This window comes from Hemicordylus capensis, chromosome 5, assembly GCF_027244095.1.
Source record: "Hemicordylus capensis ecotype Gifberg chromosome 5, rHemCap1.1.pri, whole genome shotgun sequence".
Taxonomy (NCBI): Eukaryota; Metazoa; Chordata; class Lepidosauria; order Squamata; family Cordylidae; genus Hemicordylus; species Hemicordylus capensis.
Window position 1 is genome coordinate 135322272 of NC_069661.1, and position 21893 is coordinate 135344164.

The following is a 21893-nucleotide window of genomic DNA, read 5'->3' on the forward strand; positions in this document are numbered from 1 at the left end:
TTTTTATGGACCGCTTCAGAGACAAGGCTTCCAAAGAACGGAGAGCCAGGTCCCACAGGGCTGCATGCAGGCGAGAAGCCCTATTTTTGCAAGCCTGCTTCATGAACCTCTGACAATGAAGACAGGTCTTGACAATGTGGGATTCCCCCAAGCACAAGAGACACTCGGTATGAGTATTGGGAGAAGGGATCTTAGATCCGTAGCGGATACATTTTTAAAAGTTTATCATGCCCGGCATAAAGACCGAAGGCTGGCTGGCCACCACGCTCCATCTCAGCCGGGATCGGAGCTCCAAGAGAGGAAAAAACCCCCACACACACCCGCTGCAAAGAACGAAAAACGCTACTACACAGAGAAAGAAAGAATAAAAAAGAAATCAAAGAAGCAGGGAGAAAAACAACAAGGGTATAGTTGGATCCTACTCATTGTCAAGTTGCAGACTCCACGATGTTCACTGTGGAGTGGTGCATCCACATATAGCAGCTGGGGGCAGGGTTCCCACTCAAAGCAGGAGAATTGAGCTTGTTAGATTCTGACGAGGTCTCTGTGCAGGTGCATAGCCTATTTGTGTAGCAGACAGAGACCACATTGTAGTGGTTAGAGTGTTAGACCAAGACCAGGGAAACCGGAGTTTAAATTCCCATTCAGCCATGACACTCACTGGGTGACTCTGGGCCAGCCACTTCTCTCTCAGCCTAACCTACTTCACAGGGTTGTTGTGAGGAGAAACATAACCATGTACACTACTCTGGGCTCCTTGGAGGAAGAACAGGATATAAATGTAATAATAAATAAAATAAAAATTGAATTTTTCTTCATCCTTGTTTTTCAGATCTGATGTCATATATGCTATAATCACAATTATTATAGATCATTAGTAAACTATGTTAGCTTCAGGCCATTGTTTTATTGCTGGACAATGGGCTGAGCTTCCTGAACATGAATGAAAGTGCACTTTATCTGAAATGCAGTGCACTTTCCCAAAATACAAGAGAGGTAGCCACCTAATGGTGCAGCAGGGAAGCAATCTGCCTAGCGAACAGGAGGGTGTTGGTTTGAAACCCCGCTGGTGTGTTCCCCAGGATATGGGAAACTCCAAATCGGGCAGGAGTGATATAGGAAGGTGCTGAAAGGCATCATCTCATACTGTACGGGAGAAGGCAATGGTAAACCCCTCCTGTATTCCACCAAGAAAACCACATGGCTCTGTGGTTGCCAGCTCAAAGGCACAGCCTTTCCATTTTCCTTTTTTAATTTGGCGAGACTCAATGCCTTGCCCTCTAGGATTCCTGGAGGTCTCTTCAAAGTTGTACCAGTGGCACAAAGATTATGCTCCTATTATTCAAGTGAGATCAACCCTTTTTCTCATATTTTTGTTACTGTATATGTAAAGGAGTTAATACTTCTGTCATTTTGAAGGTAGCATTTTTTTAAGCTTTATTATTAATACCAGACCCTTAGCAATGGATAACTAATCTGGTATGTTGCTCATTTTGCAGGTGGGTGCCTTGTTTGAGAATTGTAGCCCCTTCTTTCAAGGACTTCTAGGGCAGTCTTTAAAAGTCTGCAAGAGAAGTCTGCAGTGAAAATGGACAGGCTCAGTTCTTGATGTTAAAGGAAATCTCTCACCTTCAGCAATACCTGTCAGGCAACAAGAAGCTTCTTTAAAAACTCCTAGGGTGGGAGAGATGAACCAGGTTCAACCTTTATTATTAAGGACAATAAAATAGTCTTCCCTTCAGCCCTCAGACTGTACTTCTTGCATTTCATGGCTTTTTGGAACCACTGTTTAGATCTCGCCCCTCCGCTTCCACCTGTACCCATATTTACATATATCTGCCAAATGAGGACAACACTCTTTGCATCTAATAAAATGGGTTCTAATCCACAAACACTTATGCCACCATAAATCTGCTATCTAAGATGCCACAAGACTGGATTTTTTGCTGCAACAAATAGACACATCTATTCCTCTAGAATCTGTTATATAGTCATTCTAATAATCATAAAGCATTAGTAGAATTATAAAGTACACAGAAGTTGATATTATATTTTCTCTTGCGTAATCATTGAAATATGAACAATGGACAGGGCACTTCTATATTAATCAGTTATGTTTTTTTAAATGCTTACCAAGGAGAACCGTATATCCTGAAGCCCCTCACTGTCACTTCTGAATCTTGTAGATATATGCAGTTTGTTAAAAGAGACTGTACATTTTCATAGTTTTCTGGTTTCAGCTTGGATACAGAAGGGAAATAGTAAAAGTCCTGCTTGATTAAGTCCGCCATGAACTCTTGATCAAACGTCAGTTCATGATTGCCTGCTATCACAATCTTGTACTCATAAGGTAGGCTGCCTAAAATGGAGGGGAAAAACACACAATAAAACTCACTGATGGTTACACTTCTGATTTTAACAGCCCCTCCCCCGCCCAATAAGTTTTATGTAATTATTCAAATTATGCTGAAGATGCAGCTGGATAGTCCAAAGCAAATCTCAAGAAGAAACTTGTAGCACGTACAACCTGACTTGCCAAGGAGCTGTGCAAACACTTTAAAACATTACTAAGTGTTGCATTTACTTTCATGGCAACATCCTTAACACTGATTTAACAGAATCATTGAAGCAAAATTATTTCTTCTTGCTTGAACGATTACATTAGCATGTGAATGTTCTGCTGATATCTAGACAAGTACGCTGTAGTAAATGTGATTCTACATAAAATGCAATAGATGCAAATACTGTATGGCCAAAATCTGAAAAAAATAACCTGAGTCTGTCATTCCTGGGCCAGGCATATAAAAAACCCTCAGGAGAGGGAGGTGAATAAACCCTCATACACCTGCTTCTTATAAGCTGGATCCCTCCCCCCACCCTCATTGGTGGCCATGTAAGTCCAACTCTCTTGTGGGAAAGAAACAGGTGAGGGAGGAAATGGGATGGGTTTTATTCTTCTGGGGGTTGGGGGGGGGGGGCTTCTTTGTAATGTGCTTGTAAACTCCTGTTTTTTAAACAGTCCTCTCCTCTTTCCACCCCCATATCAGGTGCCTGCTCCAAGTGGCGCTCTTACCCTGGACTTTGGGGCTGAAGTCCAGGGCCTCTGCACCCCCTGGGGGCCCTCAAATCCTCTTTAGTCTGTCCTGGGTGATGTGGTTGCCACTGGCCTGCACTGCACCGGGTGGCCGAGTGTGACTGTGACCTGTGCCGGATGCCTTAGAGACAGAGGGGAGAGTGCGGAAAGAAATATATGGGATGGGAATATGTTATGTGTTGAACTGTTTCTGCTAATACATATTTGCATAAATATACCTGTTCTGTATTCTTGCATTATTGTGAGTTCAGTTGTTGTTTTTGCCCTCAAGACCCCACATGTTAAAAATACTGTGTGTATCATGGTGTGTGTGTGCGGGGGGGAGTGATGCTTAACTTGCAGGTGGCGCTCCAAAGGCCTTTAGGTCCAAGTGCACCTCTGCCTGCTCCAGGTTCAGCACAGTGTTAACCAACAGTGCCAATGAGATTTCCCCTCTCAGTGTTCATTGCAGCTTGGAGGGCTGAGGGAGAAGTGTTAAATGCTCTCTCCATACATGCTATGGTCCCAATCCTGATTGGGCCCCACATTCTGCAGCTGCTATTTTAGTTCATTTTAAAAAAATACATATTGAACACTTAGTCTTTTCTGTTTTGACCCTTGGAATTCCCTCTCTTCATCATGTTCAGAGCAATTAAACTTTCTCCGTGTGTAACATTTGTTTGTTCATGTTTCTTGTCTTGATTTTGAGTTCAGCATTCTTTTAAAGCCTTTTCAACCATTTTTCTCTCCCCCCCCCCATTTCCTTCTCTTTCTTCCCCTCCCCCTGAATAGGTTACTGTATGGATCCATTTCTCTTATAGTTAATTCTCAAAGTGTGAGGTTTGTAAAGGAAATGTTGCATGCTTAGGGGACACCTGCTCAAAAGCAGAATGCAGAAACAAATTGATATTTATGAAGGTAAAACTATCAGGTTCCTTCTCCAATTCCAGTGTCATGGCCTCAGTGTCAGATGCCTCACTTAGACTTTATGAAGGTAGGGTTTGAGGAAGGCCCATGGACTTCTCTATCTATTTCAATACTAGATGGAGAATGACATTCAGGTGTCAGTGACTTCCAAATAATCTGACCAGGAAAAATCACACACATTCCCATGCATGAAAATTGCTTAAGAATATACTTTTTCCATGTGTCCAACATGTTTTGAAGCCATCACACACACATCATTTTCACTTCACAGTGGCTTACATGCTGCACAAGCAGGCACAGGTGGTTTAAGCTCTGCCTGCACCACTGTGTGTATAAGCAGCTGTGAGGAGGCTGTGCCATATGGCAATAGCATTTGGCAGTAAGGGCTCTGTGCATGGAGTTGTGTGATACACAGCCTTTTGAAAACAATGGGCAGTGTGTCATGTAACTGCATCCACAATTATGTATTCCCCTTATCGCCGGGCACTATTGCCTTGCAGCACAGCCTCTTTGTATCTGTTTACATACGCGAAGGGATACAGGCGGTGCTCAAGCTGTCCACTCAATCATCCCCTTGTGCAGTATGTAAGCCACTGAATATTGTTTACCTTAAACATTCCAGATGGAACAAATGTTTGTCTAGACAACTTCAAGAAATATGCTGTGGCAAGAGCTGAACACTAGCAAGGCCATTCTCCATTTCTTTTTCCAAGGAGTGGTAAGTTTGTTCCTGCCATCCAGGTTTTAAGGCCAAGTTCCTATCCCAATTTCTCAACAGAGTTTCACTATAGATTCCTGGTCTGAACTCCTTTATAGAAAAATTACAATAATATTTTCCGAGAGCTATTTTGGACTCCCCTAAATGTGTCGCTGGGTAGGTTCTGGGCAGAGTTGGCTGCACTTTGCCAGGCAATCTACCATGCTGTTCATACTTTACACATCCACCTACACCTGCTTCAACAACTCCACCACCTCCACTTAAAGGGATATCAGTGCAGGTCCCACCCAAAAGCAAATGAGACACACACTCCACTTATGCCTCCTCATTTTCAGACCTCACCTGCATGCTCTGGGCAACTGGGGTACACTGACAATAGTTGCTCCACACCACACACACCCTGGGCCACACGAGTGAACTCTAACAATGCACACACACAGAGAGCTCCTAGGAAGCCTGATGGGCATTCCATCTTCGTTTCTGATACATCCCCACACAAGAATGGGACCTGCATATGCGCCTGCAATGAGTGGGGATGGAACTTGACCTCACCCTTGGGGCCTGGATTCTGGCACCAGAAGCTCAGTGATGGAGCACCTGCTTTGAAAACAGAATGTCTCAGGAGCCATCGCTGGCATCACCAGGCAGGGCACTGAAAGACCCCAGCCAGGCACTTTGCAGAGCCACTGACTGTTCACCTATGCCTGGCCTTCACAACTTCAGCTATCCAGCAACTCTTGCACTATATCTCCAATCATCCCCTTCTGCAATAGAAAATAGTCAGGGATGATGGCAACTGTACTTCAACAGCAGCTGGAAGGCTGAAGTTGTGCAGGCCAGATGTGGAAAATTCCTAGCTACATGGGCCATGGGTCTGAATTGGTATAAGGAAGTTCCTACGTTCCCATGTAGCGTGAAGCAGCACTGCAGTAGCATTCCTTCCATCCTCCCCTGCGCTCCCAAGAGATCCACATGCATCATCTGCGAAGGGACACATTTGCACACGGAACCCCATGGGAGTTAGCATCCTATCACTCACTTCTGCCCCATGGAATGTGCTATGCTGATCACACATCTGTGAAAACAATGCCAGTCTCAAAGAAGTGCAAACCCTTTATGGCAGCACACTAGGCATTAGGGCTGTGCAAGGTCAGATTGGGGTAATCAGATATGGTCTGACCTTGGCCAAATTGAAGGGGGTTAGAAAGAGTCCGATCCCAACCTTGAACGGCCTGTCTTATCCAACCCCATTTGGGAAAAATCAGAGCTCTTCAGAGTTCCATGTGGTGGCAGAAATCTATTCCCTCCCCAAAGGTGGCTGAGGCAAAAAAAGGGGGCATTTCCTTACATCGGTCTACCCACTCGCCTACCAGTGCACTTATTTATTTATTTTTTTAATTTTAAAGCTGTAAATTAACCCACAGTTTGAAAAAAGAAAGATTTCAAGGTTCAACAGAACTTCCCCTGATATTCTTTGGTGCTATTTTGCTTTTCTTTCCTTGATATTCTTTGTAGGGGTGTGCAAGCCAGCTCAGTTCAAACCGGACTCAATGTCGAATCAACTCGGTTCAACGGGTTCGGGGTCGAAGCAGACTAGCCTCAGTTGGTCCAAGTTCAAACCAAACTGGACCTGATTCAAACTGAGCCAGTTCAGAGCTATATTGGTAAAGGGTAATCCAGTGAGGATTCCCCATCACCTATAAAGGGGCAAGGGGGCTGTCTTAAGTACAGAGGGGGCAGGAGGGGAGTAAGTCTGTACTCACAAGTACAAGCCATGGCTGTGATGGTGGTGGTGGCGGCAATGGGGGGGGGACTCCCTCGGGTAGGCTGCACCAGCCTGGTTCAGGCCTCTGCGCATGCATGGAGGCAATTTGAGTGACCTCTGCACATGTGCAGAGGACATTTGCATGACCACACAAACTGTGCATGAGGTCAATGAAATGTCTCTCGCATGTGCACAGAGGCCCAAACTGAGCCAGAGAAGGCTTGAACTTTTCTGGCACACATGTTGATCCGTGAGATCTCTGATCATTCCAAGATAGTTTTTGTGTGTACAGCTGAGGGACACACTTTGAGTTTGGAGTGCATAACTGCAGGTGCCACAGCTGTCTATGTCCAAGCAGCCTTCCACTTCCATTACCTCAGCTGGCGCCCCTGTCCCATGGGCAGTACCACCTCCCAGCTCCAGGGATGCCCCTCATAGTGCTACAGCAGCAAAGTAAGGATGGGGCTGAGAAGCTGGAGGGGCCTGTGGTGTGCAGGTAGGTTGAGTGCAAGGGAGGGCACAGAGGGCCTACCTCAAAAAGCAGTCTCCTGGAGAATATAGAAGTGGTCTTCGGAAGATCGAACCATGGCATGACGAATAGGCTCTTTCCAGCAAGATGGTCCTTCCGATGAACCCCAATGTAACTCCTGTTTATAGTTTCCCGATCCCACCACACCACAATGCTGCAACTAAGACCTCCAAGAAACCATATTCTTCCTTCCTGAGCTTAGTAACCTGCCTGGAACTTTGATGTACCCCAGACTCTAGATGACAGCAAGCTTGCAGCTGTCTTCACATTTATGGCTTGCTTGTTGCCAGGACCCTGTGATATTATGGCCCTACCCATAATGATTCCCAGATGCTCCACACTCCCCATTACTGGCTTCACAAGTGCATGGGCCATTTGCACTTCTATGTTCATTGCACTTGCACAAGTCCAACACATGAGTTGAGAGTGCATCTGTGTTTGGACCAGCTCTGTTACTTATGCTCACTTAATGCACATCTGTACATTTCCAGGTGTTAATATGCCTTGATATTGCCATAGAGCTATGCTCCACCTTCTTTCAGCAGGCTGCCTCTTATTCAGTGCAGTCAAGGAGCAGTGGTTTGGCCTCTGCTGGAGACAATGGTCACCCCCATTCTGGTCTTTTTAGTAGGGATGTGCACAAGTCGATTTTTTTTATTTGATTTTTGCACAAAAAAATCACCCCTGACTTGTTTTGTATCCAAATCTACCCCCCGCAATCACCCCAGATTCAATTTGTATTTGCTTTGATTCAATTCAGATTCAGACAAATTTGGACAACTTAACAAGGTCCTAGGAACACCAAATTTGGGTGGTGCGTAGGTCCCCATGGGTGCCACCTAACACCCAAATTTCAAGTCAGTGGGATACTTGATTGATTTTTTTTTTTTTTTAGTTTTTACTGATTTTGAACATTTCCGCCATAGGAAACAATGGGGATCCAAAGTTGCCATATCCTAACCCTAACACGGATCCCCAGCTTTCTTTTTTTTAAAAAAATGCTAAGCTCTAGCCCTTGTAGAAGTGGAGTTATGGAGCAAAATGTGTGGTCACTATTTTTCAAGTGTTTAGATTCTTTGGTGTATAATAACTTTTCCTCATAATGGATCCCTATGAGGATTCATTGCACACCTTCATTTCTTCTGTTCATTTTGACTGTCACTGGACACTGCCAACTGTCAACCGCCATGTGCCAACTACTCCCCCCCGTCACAAGCCAGTGGGGTACTCATTTTAATTTTTATGAATACTGAAATGTTTAGATTCTTTGGTGTCTAATAACTTTACCTCATAATGAATCCCTATGAGGATTCATATACATATACCAATCCAATCCAATCCTTATTACGGTCATAGACCAGAGTACAAAAGCACAAAAAAGAACAGACACAGAAAAACAGAAAACATAAGAACAAATATATCAAGATCAAGCATTTAAAAACCTGAACGGATTTTACAAATTATATAACAGTGCCTGGCCACTCTATTAATAACATTCTCATCAGGATTGGCTAATAAAAACTTCAGATAAAAATCATCAGGATGCTTTATAAAATCAGTCAGCAAAGGGGATATTAAGACTAAATGGGCATCCCTTTAAAAATCACAATATAAAATAGAATGCATGCTGATCTCCACTTGGCCTGTACCACAGGGACATAGGCGGGCGGGAAAAGACGTGCCTTTAAATCTACCCTCAAAAACAGCGGAGGGGAGGACGTCCAAATGCGCCAAAATCAAAGTGCATCTCAATTTGGGAACGATAACAAGACGCAGATATCTTGCGGCGTTAGAACTAATTGTTTGCCCACCCAAATGGACATTCTGGGGCAAAAGAGCAACTTCCTCCTGAAGATCTATATCTATAATACGTTGCTTGATTTCCTTCCTGGCCCTGTCATAACCCATTTTAAGGATTTCCTCTGTAGAGAATCCATAATGTGCTAGTTTGCCATTGATCAAGGTGGACCACTTAAACCTGAACGAATCAGTTTTTATAAGAGAGGCCAGGCCCACACAAGAGAACACAAATTTTAACCAAAATAGGATGATGGCTCTCCAGTAACAGGTTACCATTCTAATCAAGCCCACCTCTCTTCTCAACACAACAGCAGGAACACAGCGAGGGACTGATAATATAGATCTCAGAAATTTAGATTGCAGAGCTTCTAAAGATGAGAAATTTCTAACCGGTCCTAACTGGGCACCATACAACAATTGGGGATGAACTTTGGTGACAAATAATTCAATAGCTGCAGGGATATAAGAAGCTCCCCTTGAGTAATGAAAAGAAGTAATAAGATTAGTAGTACTCTGAGCCATCATCAGAGTGGACTTAAGGTGGGGGCTACATGAGCCTGAAGAGTGAAATACCACTCCTAGATATTTAAAAGAGTTTACTTGGGCTATCCTATGACCATTAATAAACCAGTTATGCTGTCTGGGCCATTTTGCAAAAACCATGATTTTGGTTTTTTGATCATTGATTTCAATAGCCTCTTGAGTACAAAATTTTGATAAAAGACCGAGAGCATGTTTCAAGCCAATTGGTGTTTGAGATAAAATTGCCATATCATCAGCATATAACAAAACAGAAATATGCCTATTCACAATTTTAGGAGGATGGATAGAAGGGATGGAGACATGAGCAACTACAGAATTAATGTAGAGATTGAATAGTGTGGGGGCTAATATGCAGCCCTTTCGTACACCCCTGCAAGAGATAATCTCAGATGACAAAGCCCCCAAAGCGTTGCAGCGAACTTTCAGCTGGGCACCATCATACATGGCAATTATCAGTAACAACCACCTTCTGTCTATTGCAAGATCCCACAATTTTTGCCAAAGCCTCTCTCAAGATATTAAGTCAAAAGCAGACTTGAGATCAATAAAAACAACAAATAGACCAGAAGATGGCTTCTCCATTGCTATATTGCTACTGAATATACGGACAGTGTTTAGCAGTGATTCGATTTCTGACTGGGACTTTCCATACAACTTCAGATTGTCCATGTACAGCAGATGGTTGATTTGACTTGATGTTTTAGATGTTTGGTATCCGAGGCCTGTTTTGTTTAGTATTTGTGAAAGTGGAGTCATGGTGGTTACAAACAGAGGGGATAGTGAGTCCCCTTGGAAAATACCTCTTCTAATGCTAACCTGTCCAAGTGTCTCGCCATTGATTGTTAACTGTGTACTGTATAAATGGATCTCTTGCTTGGTTAAAGTCCCTTACTCATAAAATGCATGTATAAGCCATTCATGGTGATGAAACTGCTGTGCTTAAAGTAAGTTACTTAACAGGAGTGGGCAAAATGCAACCTACCAATAATTTACTACAGTATGTATATATTTAGCAAATTTATTGACTGCCTGACTTCCATAGACTCATTTTACATAAAACAACAACAATGAAAATAAGAGGGGGGGGGAGGGAACACACACACACAAAACTAAAAGCCTGGCAAAATAAATACTTTTTCAAAAGCTTCTTAAAGGTCAGAAGGAAGGTGGCATTATGAATCTCAGGAGGCAGGGTGTTCGGGAGAAGGCTGTAACAGAGAAGGCCCTCCCATGAGCCCGGACCCCATGTACCTCCCCTGGTCCCGGAACTCTGAGAAGGCCCACCTGAGACTACCTCACAGGGCGTGTCAAAGTTAGACAGGAGAGGCGGTACTGAAGGTACACAGGCACCAAACCCTGAAGGGTTTTATAGGTGATAACCAGCACTTTGAATTGGACCTGGAAGTGAACTGGTAACCAATGCAGTGACTGCAACAAAGTTGAAACATAGTCATATTTTCTGCTGCCCATAAGCAGCCAGGCCATGGTATTTTGGGCCAGCTGAAGGTTCTGAGTTGTCTTCAAAGGCAACTCCAGGTAGAGCGCATTGCAATAGTCCAACTGAGAGGTGACAAGGGCATGAGAGTCACAGTTTTCAAGGCCTGCCAGTCAAGGTAAGGCCATAGTTGATGCTTCATATTGATGTTAAAAAGCAAGAGAGAAAGGACTGAGACCTGCGACACTCCACAAGAAAGAGGCCATGGGCTAGAGCACTAGCCTCCAATGCAAACTGTCTGAAACTGTCCACTAAGGTAGGAACTGAACCAGTACAAAACTGTGCCCCCGATTCCCAACCCCCACAGACGATCCAGAAGAATACCATGGTCGGTGGTATCAAAAGCCTCTGAGAGTTCTAATAAAATCAAGAGACACACACACCCCTCAGGCTCAGATAGGGGTCATCCACTAGAGTGACCAATGTAGTTTCTAAGCTGTCTTGTTGCTACTAGCTATTGTAGTAGCAGCAATATCCACATCTGGGATATCTGGAACTAATCTAAGACTATGTAAACTGGTTGGTGGAGTGCATTCAAATGAAACTAAGTTAAGTTAAATCATGCAGAGTGCTTTTTACATTGCAGGGTACTTCAGAGCACTCATCTGCAATGGAAATTGCCTCTACATAGTTCATTCTGAATACTTTTATAAATTAGAATGATAACTTGCAATTTCCTATCACGCACACATAACAGAATAGATATAGCAGAGTAATTTCCATATGTATTTTGTTAAATCCTTCTGCATTATGAAATCTTATATATTATTTCTAGTGATGTTAGATTAATTTCAAGGACGTGGACGCAAATAAATGTATAACTGTTTCCACAGACTAGTTGTCCTAAAGCATCAGGCTCACTTTGTTGCATGAGAAACTCAGGGGAGTTTCAAAAGCAAGTAGTAATATGGAAAGAGGATTTGCTTTCAAAGAAAAAAAGCCACATGTCCCAAGGGGTGAACATTTGAACATGTCTAAAGTGGCTCTAGGTCAAATTTACTCAATATTAATATATAACTAGCCTAATACACAAATTTGCCTAATACACTGACTGGTAGGGATGTGCATGAACTGATTTTTTCTATTTGTGCCCAAATCGAATCACCCAATTTGCTTTGTGTCCAAATCTGTCCCCCAGAATCACCTCTGATTCAATTTGGAATTGATTCAATTCAGATTCAGATCAATTTGGACCACTTATAAGGGTCCTCAGGGCACCAAATTTGGGTGGTGGGTAGGTCCTCATGAGTGTCATCTACCACCCAAATTTCAAGGTAGTGGGGCACTTGGTTTAATGGTTTCTTTCAATTTTTACTGATTTTGTATACTTCCACCATAGGAAATAATGGGGATTCGAAGATGCCCTATCCTAACCCTAACATGGATCCCCAGCTTTAATTTAAGGAGAAAAAAACTAAGCTCTAGCCCTTGTGGAATTATGGAGCTAAATGTGCAGTCACTATTTTTCAAGTGTTTGGATTCTTTGGTGTATAATAATTCTTCCTCATAATGAATCCCTGAGGGTTAATCGCACACCTTCATTTCTTCTGTTCATTTTGACCCCACTGCTTTTTAGGTGGGGGTGGGGAATTAGTGGCATCCCATGTGCCAACTACCCCACAACCCGAAAGCCAGTGGGTACTCAATTTTTATTTTATGAATTTTTGAGGTGTTTAGATTCTTTGGTGTGTAGCGAATTCTCATAGGGATTCATTATGAAGAAAGGTTATTTCCTCATAAACACTTGAAAAAAATTCCTACAGCATAAACTGAGTACTACCCACTGACTTGCGGGTGGGAGTGGAGTGTAGCTGGCACATGGCAGCTGACAGTTGGCACTGTCCAACAGTCAAAATGAATAGAAGAAATGAAGGTGTGTAATGAATCCTCATAGGGATTCATTGAGGGAAAGTTATTATACACCAAAGAATCTAAACACTTGAAAAATAGTGACCACACATTTTGCTCCATAATGCCACTTCTACAAGGGCTAGAGCTTAGCGTTTTTTAAAAAAATGAAAGCTGGGATTCTGAGGGAAATGATAGGAGGAATCCAAATCTCAAAGCCATTTGAATATAATCTGGCATGTTTCGATTTGGACCCAAATCTAGCCAATGTACCACAGGGGCGATATGTTCTGTCTCCAAATCAACCGAATCAGCTAGATGCGGGTACAAATCAATTTGTACCCAAATTGATTCACATGTCATTTCATTTCATTCACCCTGGACTTGTCATACCCCTAAATTCTATCAGACTGCCAATACACTGATATATGACTAGCCTAATAAACAAATTTATAAAATAACAGATATTGCCATATATTTTTCAATATAGTCAGCTCAATAATTTAAATGATTATATTTTTATACCACCTGATATATACATTTCTAGGTGGTATATAAAATTTAACACAATATAAAAATGCAATTAAAACCATTAAAACTTCAAAAATGCAATAAAATAATCTTGTAAAATGAAAATAAATTTAAAAATATTTTAATTTAATTATCAAATCATTATTTAATAATAATTAAAATAATTTTTAATAAAATTTAATAATAATTGCTCCATGAAATTCTTTTGCTGTCTTTGTTAGCTTCTGTATTCTACCTATGTTTTTTGGTATGAGGAAGGGATTTTTTAAAAATGTAGTCGGAGATGATCCTTCGATGAATGTTAATCATTCAAGCTGATTAAGTGGCCAGGTAGCTGCAGCCAGAAGCCTTTTAAAAACAAATTTGAATTGAGAGAGTTTTGACGGAGACCAGGAATAATTTTGGACTAGTCTGTTTTGCAGACAGAAACTATTTCTTTTCCCTGGGCTTGTCATACCCAGAGATGGTTTCAGTTCCGCTTCTAAATATATTTGTTCATTCTAGCAGACTGCAAATGCACTGTTGTACTCACATATTCTTCTCCTTCCCCTTTTAACTCTAGGTGGTTATTCATGGGAAGAAAGGGGATGATGTCTGGCACCCTTCCCTCCTTCCCGAGAGCTGATCTGTGCTATACAGAATTGAGACATATATTATTCAATTCTCAGAAAAAAACCAATTACAAGTCATCTGGTATTATTTATTTATTTGCTGAAATCCACTCATAAACAACTAAAATCAGCACCCATGCTGGCTGTGACATCACAATTGTTGGGTCTTTTTTGGAGGCCTGTTCGTGAGCATTAGGGTTCCTAGATGTGGACTTTTATCCCGGATTTTCAACTATTTAAAAACCCCTGCAACTATTTCTGTGCTGGAAGGGGTTTCCAGAGTTCCAGCAATCCTGCTGCAAGTGCCAAGTGGCTCTAATCACTCAGTGGCTGTTACTCATGAGTGGGCCCATTGGAAACAATGGACTCACTCATGTGTAATGTTTGCTGTGTGGTAGCAGGAGGAGCTCATTTGTATGCTGTTGCTGTGCTGGTAATTCCCATCCCATTTCCTCAGCCACATGTTTTTTGCAGCAGCCTGCCTCCTTGTTTTCTCAGTGACTCACTGTGACTGGCCCAGTGGCCGCAAGGAGGGATTTCTTCTTTTGACTGTGTTGTGTGTCTCTGCTGCTCCACAGTGCACAGCCAGGGAAGCATAGGTTTCCAGGTCAGGAAACTTATACTTCCCCTATATGCACCACTGTGGAGGGAAGGCTAGCACTGAACTGTGCAGAAGGGGTGTGCTCCCCCTCCCCAATGAAATTAAAATGCCCCATGGGATTCTGTGATCCAGAGGCTACAGGTGTTTGAATTGTGTGGAAAGGGTTCTATGGTGGTTTCCCTCCCCCTTGAATATGAAAAGAAAATGCACCATTTGTCCCATACGATAATGTGATCCAGTCAGAGGATGGCTGGTGTTTGAAAAAAGGGTGTGTGAGTTGTATTTATTCTTAAATTATCCTGTTTTAGCAAAACACACATATATAATACAAATTAGCATACATATATTTTATGTTATTTTTAATGCAGAGTGGAGACTTTTTTGTGAACAGCACCAACTATTTCCACTTTTTTGGTGACAGATTTCAACTATTTTCACCACCTGGACCTGGCAACACTAGTGAGCATGGAGAGAGAGGTTTCCTGTAATTATTTAACCAATAACCGTTATTTTGAACAATCCAGAAGGTACAAATGGTGTATAATACCACTATGCAAGAGCACAATGAATATTATACCTGAAAAGATATTTTTGTGTGTTCCTACAAAAAAGTAGTAGTGATGGAAAGCATGGGTAGATGCCATGAGAAGAAAAAGATTGCTCAGTGAGAAGTTTTTGTTGTATGTCAGGACCATTGGGATGCTTGGGCAAATAACTCATAAACATTTATCTTCTAATAGTGTTGTTTTTATGCATACTTGTATGTGATTTAAAACAAGAGAACAACTGTGTGGGGAAAAGAGCAAACAGTGGCTGGTCAATGTTACCAACCTTTTTTGTCTTTAGCCCAGAGAACAGCTGAGAAGGTCTTCTGTCAGGTTTAGTGAAATTTGCCTCACTTCCCCATCCTCCCCAGCGAAGGAGAAAAGTCTTGAAAATAAAAGTATAAAGGAATAAAATAGTATGACTGCTTCTGTTTGCAGTGGCCTCCTGTTTCATTTTGGCTTTTGCCACCCTCTAGTCTTGTAGCTCATAAGGGAAGGGGGCTGCTGAACTCCTCATAAGGGCCAGGACATAACAACTGCATGACTGGCACATATTCAATAGGTACAACTTTATCTAGCATATGAGGATGGAAGCAGCACCAGAAGAGTGGGGGGCACTGACCAAACATTGTTTGCTACTCCTTTCTCCACATAGTTGCTCACCCCGTTTTTTTAAAAGAAGTCACTTCCCACCTTTTTTAACATATGCTCTTTTGCCTTCATGTCAAGGAGGACATACAAAAATATATATATGCCATTCAGGAACGTCATTAAAGAAACATTGAACAGACCTCATGAAACCAAAAGGTAGAATGGTTGGAGATTTCTCTCTCTCGCTCGCTCGCTCTCTCGCTCTCGCTCTCTCTCTCTCTCTCTCTCACACACACACACCATTCCTTATCTTAAAACACACTAACACAGTGTCCTTAAAAATACTTTCTAAACCTCGTCAAGAATCCCAATAAGCAGCTCAGTAGGGGCCTTGTTATTTTATTTGCCCAGTCTGGATTGATAATCAAGCCAAAGATTAGATTGAAATATTAAAAAGTCAGCAATTAATCACACTAAAAAGTCAAGCCAAAGAAAACTTACTGGTAACAATTCTTTAGTCCACAATCCACCACAATGTACAATGTGCAATGTACACTTGAAGTTTGTATGTGTTTCCGGCCCATGTCGATACACTTTTAGCTTGTATAGATGATCTGTGGTATTAATGCTGAAGCTGCCATGCGGATATAGACATTCAATAACTCATGAACATGTAGAAAGCTCATTTTGGCAGGAAAATATACAGTTTTCGAGCCAAAATAGTTTTTCTGCCTATTACTAGCCACTACTAATATCCCTGTGGTATAGTGGATAAAATGCTGGAAGTGTTGCAATTTGTGATTGCTTAGCAAAGCACCAAGAGGAAGCTGCCCACTCCAGTTATGAAGTAATGTAGAGCCTTATTGTTGCAGTTAGTCAAGAACTAGGATGGAGATTTTATTTATTTGAAACATTTAATATAACGCCCACTCCAAAGACTCCGGGCGGTGTACAAAAACATGCAAACAAGGCAACATTAAAAATGACATTCTAAATTAAAAACTAAAGTAACTAACAAAACACAAATAAAAGTAAACTACAAGGCAAAAGCCTGGCAAAAAAGAAAAGTCTCCAATAGAGATTTGAAGATTAGTTAGGAAGGGGCTAGATGAATCTGAATGGGAAGAAAGTTCCAAAGAAGTGGGGCAGCAACCGAAAAGGCCCTTTCACGGGCCTGCGAGCCCCAAACCTCTCAGAAATCAGGGACCGACAAAAGGGCCATCTGAGATTATCTAACTGGACAGGATGTATCTGGGTGGGAGAGGCAGGTCTGTAGGTAGACAGGCGCCAAGCCCCACAAGGCTTTGAAGGTCAGAACCAGAACCAGAATTGTACTCAGAAGCGAATGGGCAACCAGACTGCAGGAGAGATGTTACCCTGTCATATTTTCTGGCACCCATGAGTAGGCGAGCCACTGCATTCTGGATCCATTGTAGCTTCTCGGTCATCTTCAAATGTAACCTTAAATAGAGAGCATTACAATAACCTAAGCGGGAGATAACAAGGGCATGGGTCACTGTCATTAATGCCTGCTGACCAAGGTAAGGGCGTAATTGGCGAACCAGATGAAGCTGGGCAAAAGCACTTCTGGCCGCAGCCTCCACCTGCTGTTCAAGCAGGAGACAAGAGTCCAAAAGGACCCCCAAATCACGAACAAGCTTCTTTGGGGGCAGCGCCACCCTGTTTGTAGATTGTAGTGCAGTATAAAGTAAATAGGATTTATTAGGTTAAGTATGTTTGAGATAGGAAAGACCTATCCTAACTATGAGCTACATAATGAATAGGCGGGGGGAGAGAGATGTTCCCATCTGCTCTCCAAGGAGAAAGGAAGTAGAACTAACTCGCTACAGGAAATACCTGAGGAACCAAGGCAGGGGTCATAGAGTAGAGGCAAAGCAGGGACAGGTAAGGGGACTCTCCTTAGTGGTCATTAGGACAGTTGGTGTAAAAGGTTGATGCACTGGAACTCCATCTCCAAAAGGAAGGAAGAGGGTTCAAGTTCCTGCTCAATTATGATTGCATCAGTGGTTGTCATCTTTTAATCTAACCCACCTCAAAAGGGATATTGTAAGGATAAGAGGAGGGGGGAACATGTACATCACCCTGAGTTCCTTAAAGGAAAGGTGTGATAAACATGATGTAAACAAGTATTTAATTATCATTGAAATTTAAAAAAAACAACATTCAAGCAATGACATATCTTTTTGGCTGACATATTTGCTATAATAGTAGTAGATAAATGCAAGTAATTTTTTGAACTTGAATTTGTTATTTAATGTGACACAGCTTTTCACATTTGCAGAAAGAACAGCAGATTGAGAACCTGTTGCATTTGTGAATTCATGTGTGGCATGTTTTGCACAGTTGGCAGTTCTAGTAAAGAGATAACTTAAATGGCCACAAAACACCATCTATTTCCTCCCAGCTGTAGCCCAGCAGATTCAGCATTGTGTAGCCATGACTCAAGAGCATGAGTGAATCTCCAGTAGCAAAGAATGCTCCTTAAGTGTATGCTCCTTAGATGGAGCTGGAGGTTGCTGGCAGATTAACAAGAGACATGTTATGCATTTGACATTATGTCATAATTTAATTTGAAATTATGTCATAATTTGACATGTTATGCATAGAGCTTTGTTATGCATGAAGTCTCAGCTCAGTGTTCTTCACCATAAGGCCCAGTAGTGGCCCCATCAACCCTAAGCGCAGCCTGCTGACTATTTATTGGGTTTGTGCAAAGCACAACTGACTAAAGAAGAATACTCTGCACATTCCTTCTGGCACTGTGCAGAGGTGCACCATGCAGTGCTGCAGTTTACTCAGCACTGAGGGGGCTCCTTTAAGAAAAATGGAGCACCTGCATCATCTTGGAAGGCCTTCATGGAGTGCTAGGAAGTGTAGCCCTTCCCAGTGCTTTCTTCCTAGAGCTCTTAAGAAAGGACTATATCTCTTTTAAAAGGCCCTGAAAATAGTGCAGTACTCCGTGGAGGTCAGCACAGTGCGAAATGGCACTCACATTGAAGAGTGGGGTTCTTTTTGGCCAAAGTGGCCCCTGCTTGAAAATAATGAAGATCATTGCCTCGGCTCACCTTCTCAAATTGTGCTCGCTATGCAGTCAGTGCTGTGTGTTTGGTATCAATCTTGATAAAGTTTCATTTACAGTTAAAATGTGAACTTTCACCAAAGCACTGTACAGTTCAGATCCAAGTATGATCATAAGGTGAGGCAAAGGGATAAAAGCATCTGACAAGATTTGGATTGCAAGAGAAGGACAAAGTGCAAATACCTTTAAGGAGAAGTTTACATGCATTAATATTTGACATCAATTTTCCTCTGAAATGAGTAAGGTTCCTCTCATTAATTCCATCCCTAGCCACAGACTTGTGGCTTAGTTATGGAGAACTTTGAAAATGTGCACATTCAGCTGCTGGTCTCTTATGCGTATTATCTTCAAGGGTGTTTTGCTGACATCATCATGAACAATCTTGAAGCTTTAAAGAATCTGTTCCAATGAAAGGGGTGGGCAGAATGTAGTACCAGTGAGCAGTGAAGAGGAGAGGGGATCCACAATCTTACCAGTTACAAGGCAGTGAGGGCAGCAGAAATAAGTGGAACTGTAATATGCAAGAACAAGACTATTTAATAGCCAGCAGGTCCAATATGGGCTAATGAAATCTTCACAACCACTTTTCTGACTGCTTCTTTGGATCTGAATTCTTGCCTAGCTTTGGACTTGCATTGTTGTTTCTTCCTTGTGGCTAAAGGTTTTAGACTGGCTTGGTATACCAGTGCTGAGATTTGACTTGGCTAGATTACATGTCTGACTGTTTTAGATTCCACTGGGACCCGTCACATTCCCCTTTTGTTGGACTCCAATCTTGAAAGGGGCTTGAGATCTGAGCACAACAGTATTCTGCAAATCCTCTTCTATGGATATCCTTTTTGTATCCTTCCTCATTACATCAAACTTTTTTAAAAGTAGGTAATATGCTAACTTCTGTGAGACACATATGCAAACCAGCAGCTGTGCTTTGCTTCTCCGTAGGTATTTTATTGAACAGATCTTAGTATTCTGTAAGAGCAGTGGCAGTTACATAAATGCCCACTTAATGCTTTCTTTCTCTCATTTCAACCCTTTAGACTATTGCTATGAGCGATAAAGTAAAGAAAGTATAAGAGTCTTAGGCTGCATTTTAAGCATCTCGTTGACAGTCCTGTGTTTAAACACTTGGCTGATGTCTGCGAAATTTACAATAATACTGAAAATGAATACACCTTCTTAAGTCATCTATAAACCATTATATCTAAGCATCATTGAAACATAAAAGCTAGCAATTAAATCAAACATTTATATATGAAGTAAACACTCTGTATTTCAGACCTACCATTAACAGAAAGGAGAAAGGCACATTATAGGCTGGGTAGAACATTGCCGTTACTCAAAAATATAGTTCCATCCTGAACCTAAAACAAGGTACCTGAAAGAAAGTCCTGCTGATTTCATATAATTTTTCCCCTAGTGTCTGTGATTGGGATAACAGTGTTCCAGATCTAAAATTACATTTCTTGTAGCTAGGCAAATGATTTGTCAGGTAAGCTGACTAGCCTCCTCTCCAAGGATCTACAAGTCTACAAATCCTACTTGAATTCAGTGCTGCCCATTCTGTGGCTGCAAGTGGACACAGGCAGGATTTTTTAAAATCCAATTTGCTGTTCAATTATAAGTGTCTGCATCAAAACAAATGAAGGCAAGCCTGTGAATACACAATTGTTCTCTCTAGATTTCCCCTGTGGTACTATCAATTTTATGATGGCATGTGCTGAGAGGCATGAAGAGACCTGGGTGACGTTAAGTCCAAGTAATAATAATAATAATAATAATAATAATAATAATAATAATACCACCCCCAGTGAGGCACTACCTTGGCATGGTTGTGGGGCTTGCATGCTCTGAGGAAGGTGAGAGCTATGCCAGAGGTCCAACCATACTGGACAGGTCTCACCAGAGGAGCCAGACAAAGAGTGCCTCTTCCATCAACAATATGGTGAGACATAACTTTAATAAATCTATACCGGATCAGTCATCGCCCGGGTCAACAAGGACCAGGCCAGGTGCTGGAGTCCCTGGACATCTGGTGGCAAGTGGGCAACAGGACTTAGGATCTTCAGTTGAGTAATCAGGGCTGGAGACTGAAGGGTTACTGGAAGAAACGTAGCTTAACCGGAAAAAAATATACGAAAAATGCCAACAAGGAAATAATGATCTGCTATCACAAGTCTAGTCCAACTAGAAGAGGTTATTTAAAAAGAATGTACCAAATTTGGAAAGAGAAGCATCCAGATACAGAAATAACAGAACAAAGGCTAGCAGACCAGAGAAGATTCATAACAAGGAATAAAGTATTCACAGAAGTTGAGCTGGAAGAACTGCAAAGAGCAACACAGGCTCAAGATATGGAAGAAGAATTACCACCAACTGAAGAAGTTGCTCGGGCGCAGGTGGAGGTGGTGCTGGAAATAGAGGATGCCACTGTTGCTGAACTGTTCCAAAATAAAAAACAGGCAACCTCCCCTTTGCCTTCACCTCAAAAACCCAAATGCCGTTTAACAGAAAAGCAACAAGAACTAAAGCAAAAAATAACTGAGAACATGAACCAAACAACCACCAGGGTTCGACTTCCAGCTCTAAAAACAGTTGCCAAAAAACAACTTGCTCAGGCATTAAGAGACGTAAATGCTGCACTTGCAGAAATAACAACCAATAATTTGCAAGAAACAAACCAACTAATGTACAGTGCTGCAACAATAACAACACAAGAGCTTGGATATAAGATCAGTGGACCCTGTGAAAAAAAAGTAGTACATCACCTAACTGGAAGATTAGATTAGAAAATAAAAATGCCAGGCTTAGATCAGATGCTACTAAATTGAAAGATATGAAAGACAAGAAGCTGAAGAATGAAAACACCAAACAGTATCTGATCAAAAATACCACCTAGATTTAAGGAAAATTAGAAAAGTCCTGGAAATAATAAAGCAGCAAATAACAGCAGTGTCAAAGAAGATTAGCAGATACAAAGCCAGAATTACACAACACAGGCAGAATCTCCAATTCCAGTTGAATCACAGGTGTTTCTACCAAAGCATAGAAGGAGAAACTGCAAGAAAAATAGAAACACCAAATAAAGAAGTGCAATTCTGGGGGAAACTATGGGACAATCCAATAGATTATAATAAAAAAGCAGGCTGGGTGAAAGAGGTCAAAAAATGTAACCAACAAATGCACGATCTAATAACAACACCAGAATTAATAAGTGAA

The 21893-nt window shown here is 41.8% G+C and overlaps 1 protein-coding gene across 14 annotated transcripts in view; it reads right to left on the reverse strand.

The window, feature by feature from the left end:
* The window catches only part of MPPED1 (metallophosphoesterase domain containing 1), a 191577-nt gene that overhangs the window by 114833 nt on the left and 54851 nt on the right, over positions 1-21893 (reverse strand). For all 14 annotated transcript variants that reach the window (XM_053257921.1, XM_053257919.1, XM_053257928.1 and 11 more), the window contains one exon: positions 2134-2359. In XM_053257921.1, coding sequence (XP_053113896.1) covers positions 2134-2359 — 226 coding nt within the window. The remainder of the gene's footprint in view (positions 1-2133; positions 2360-21893) is intronic.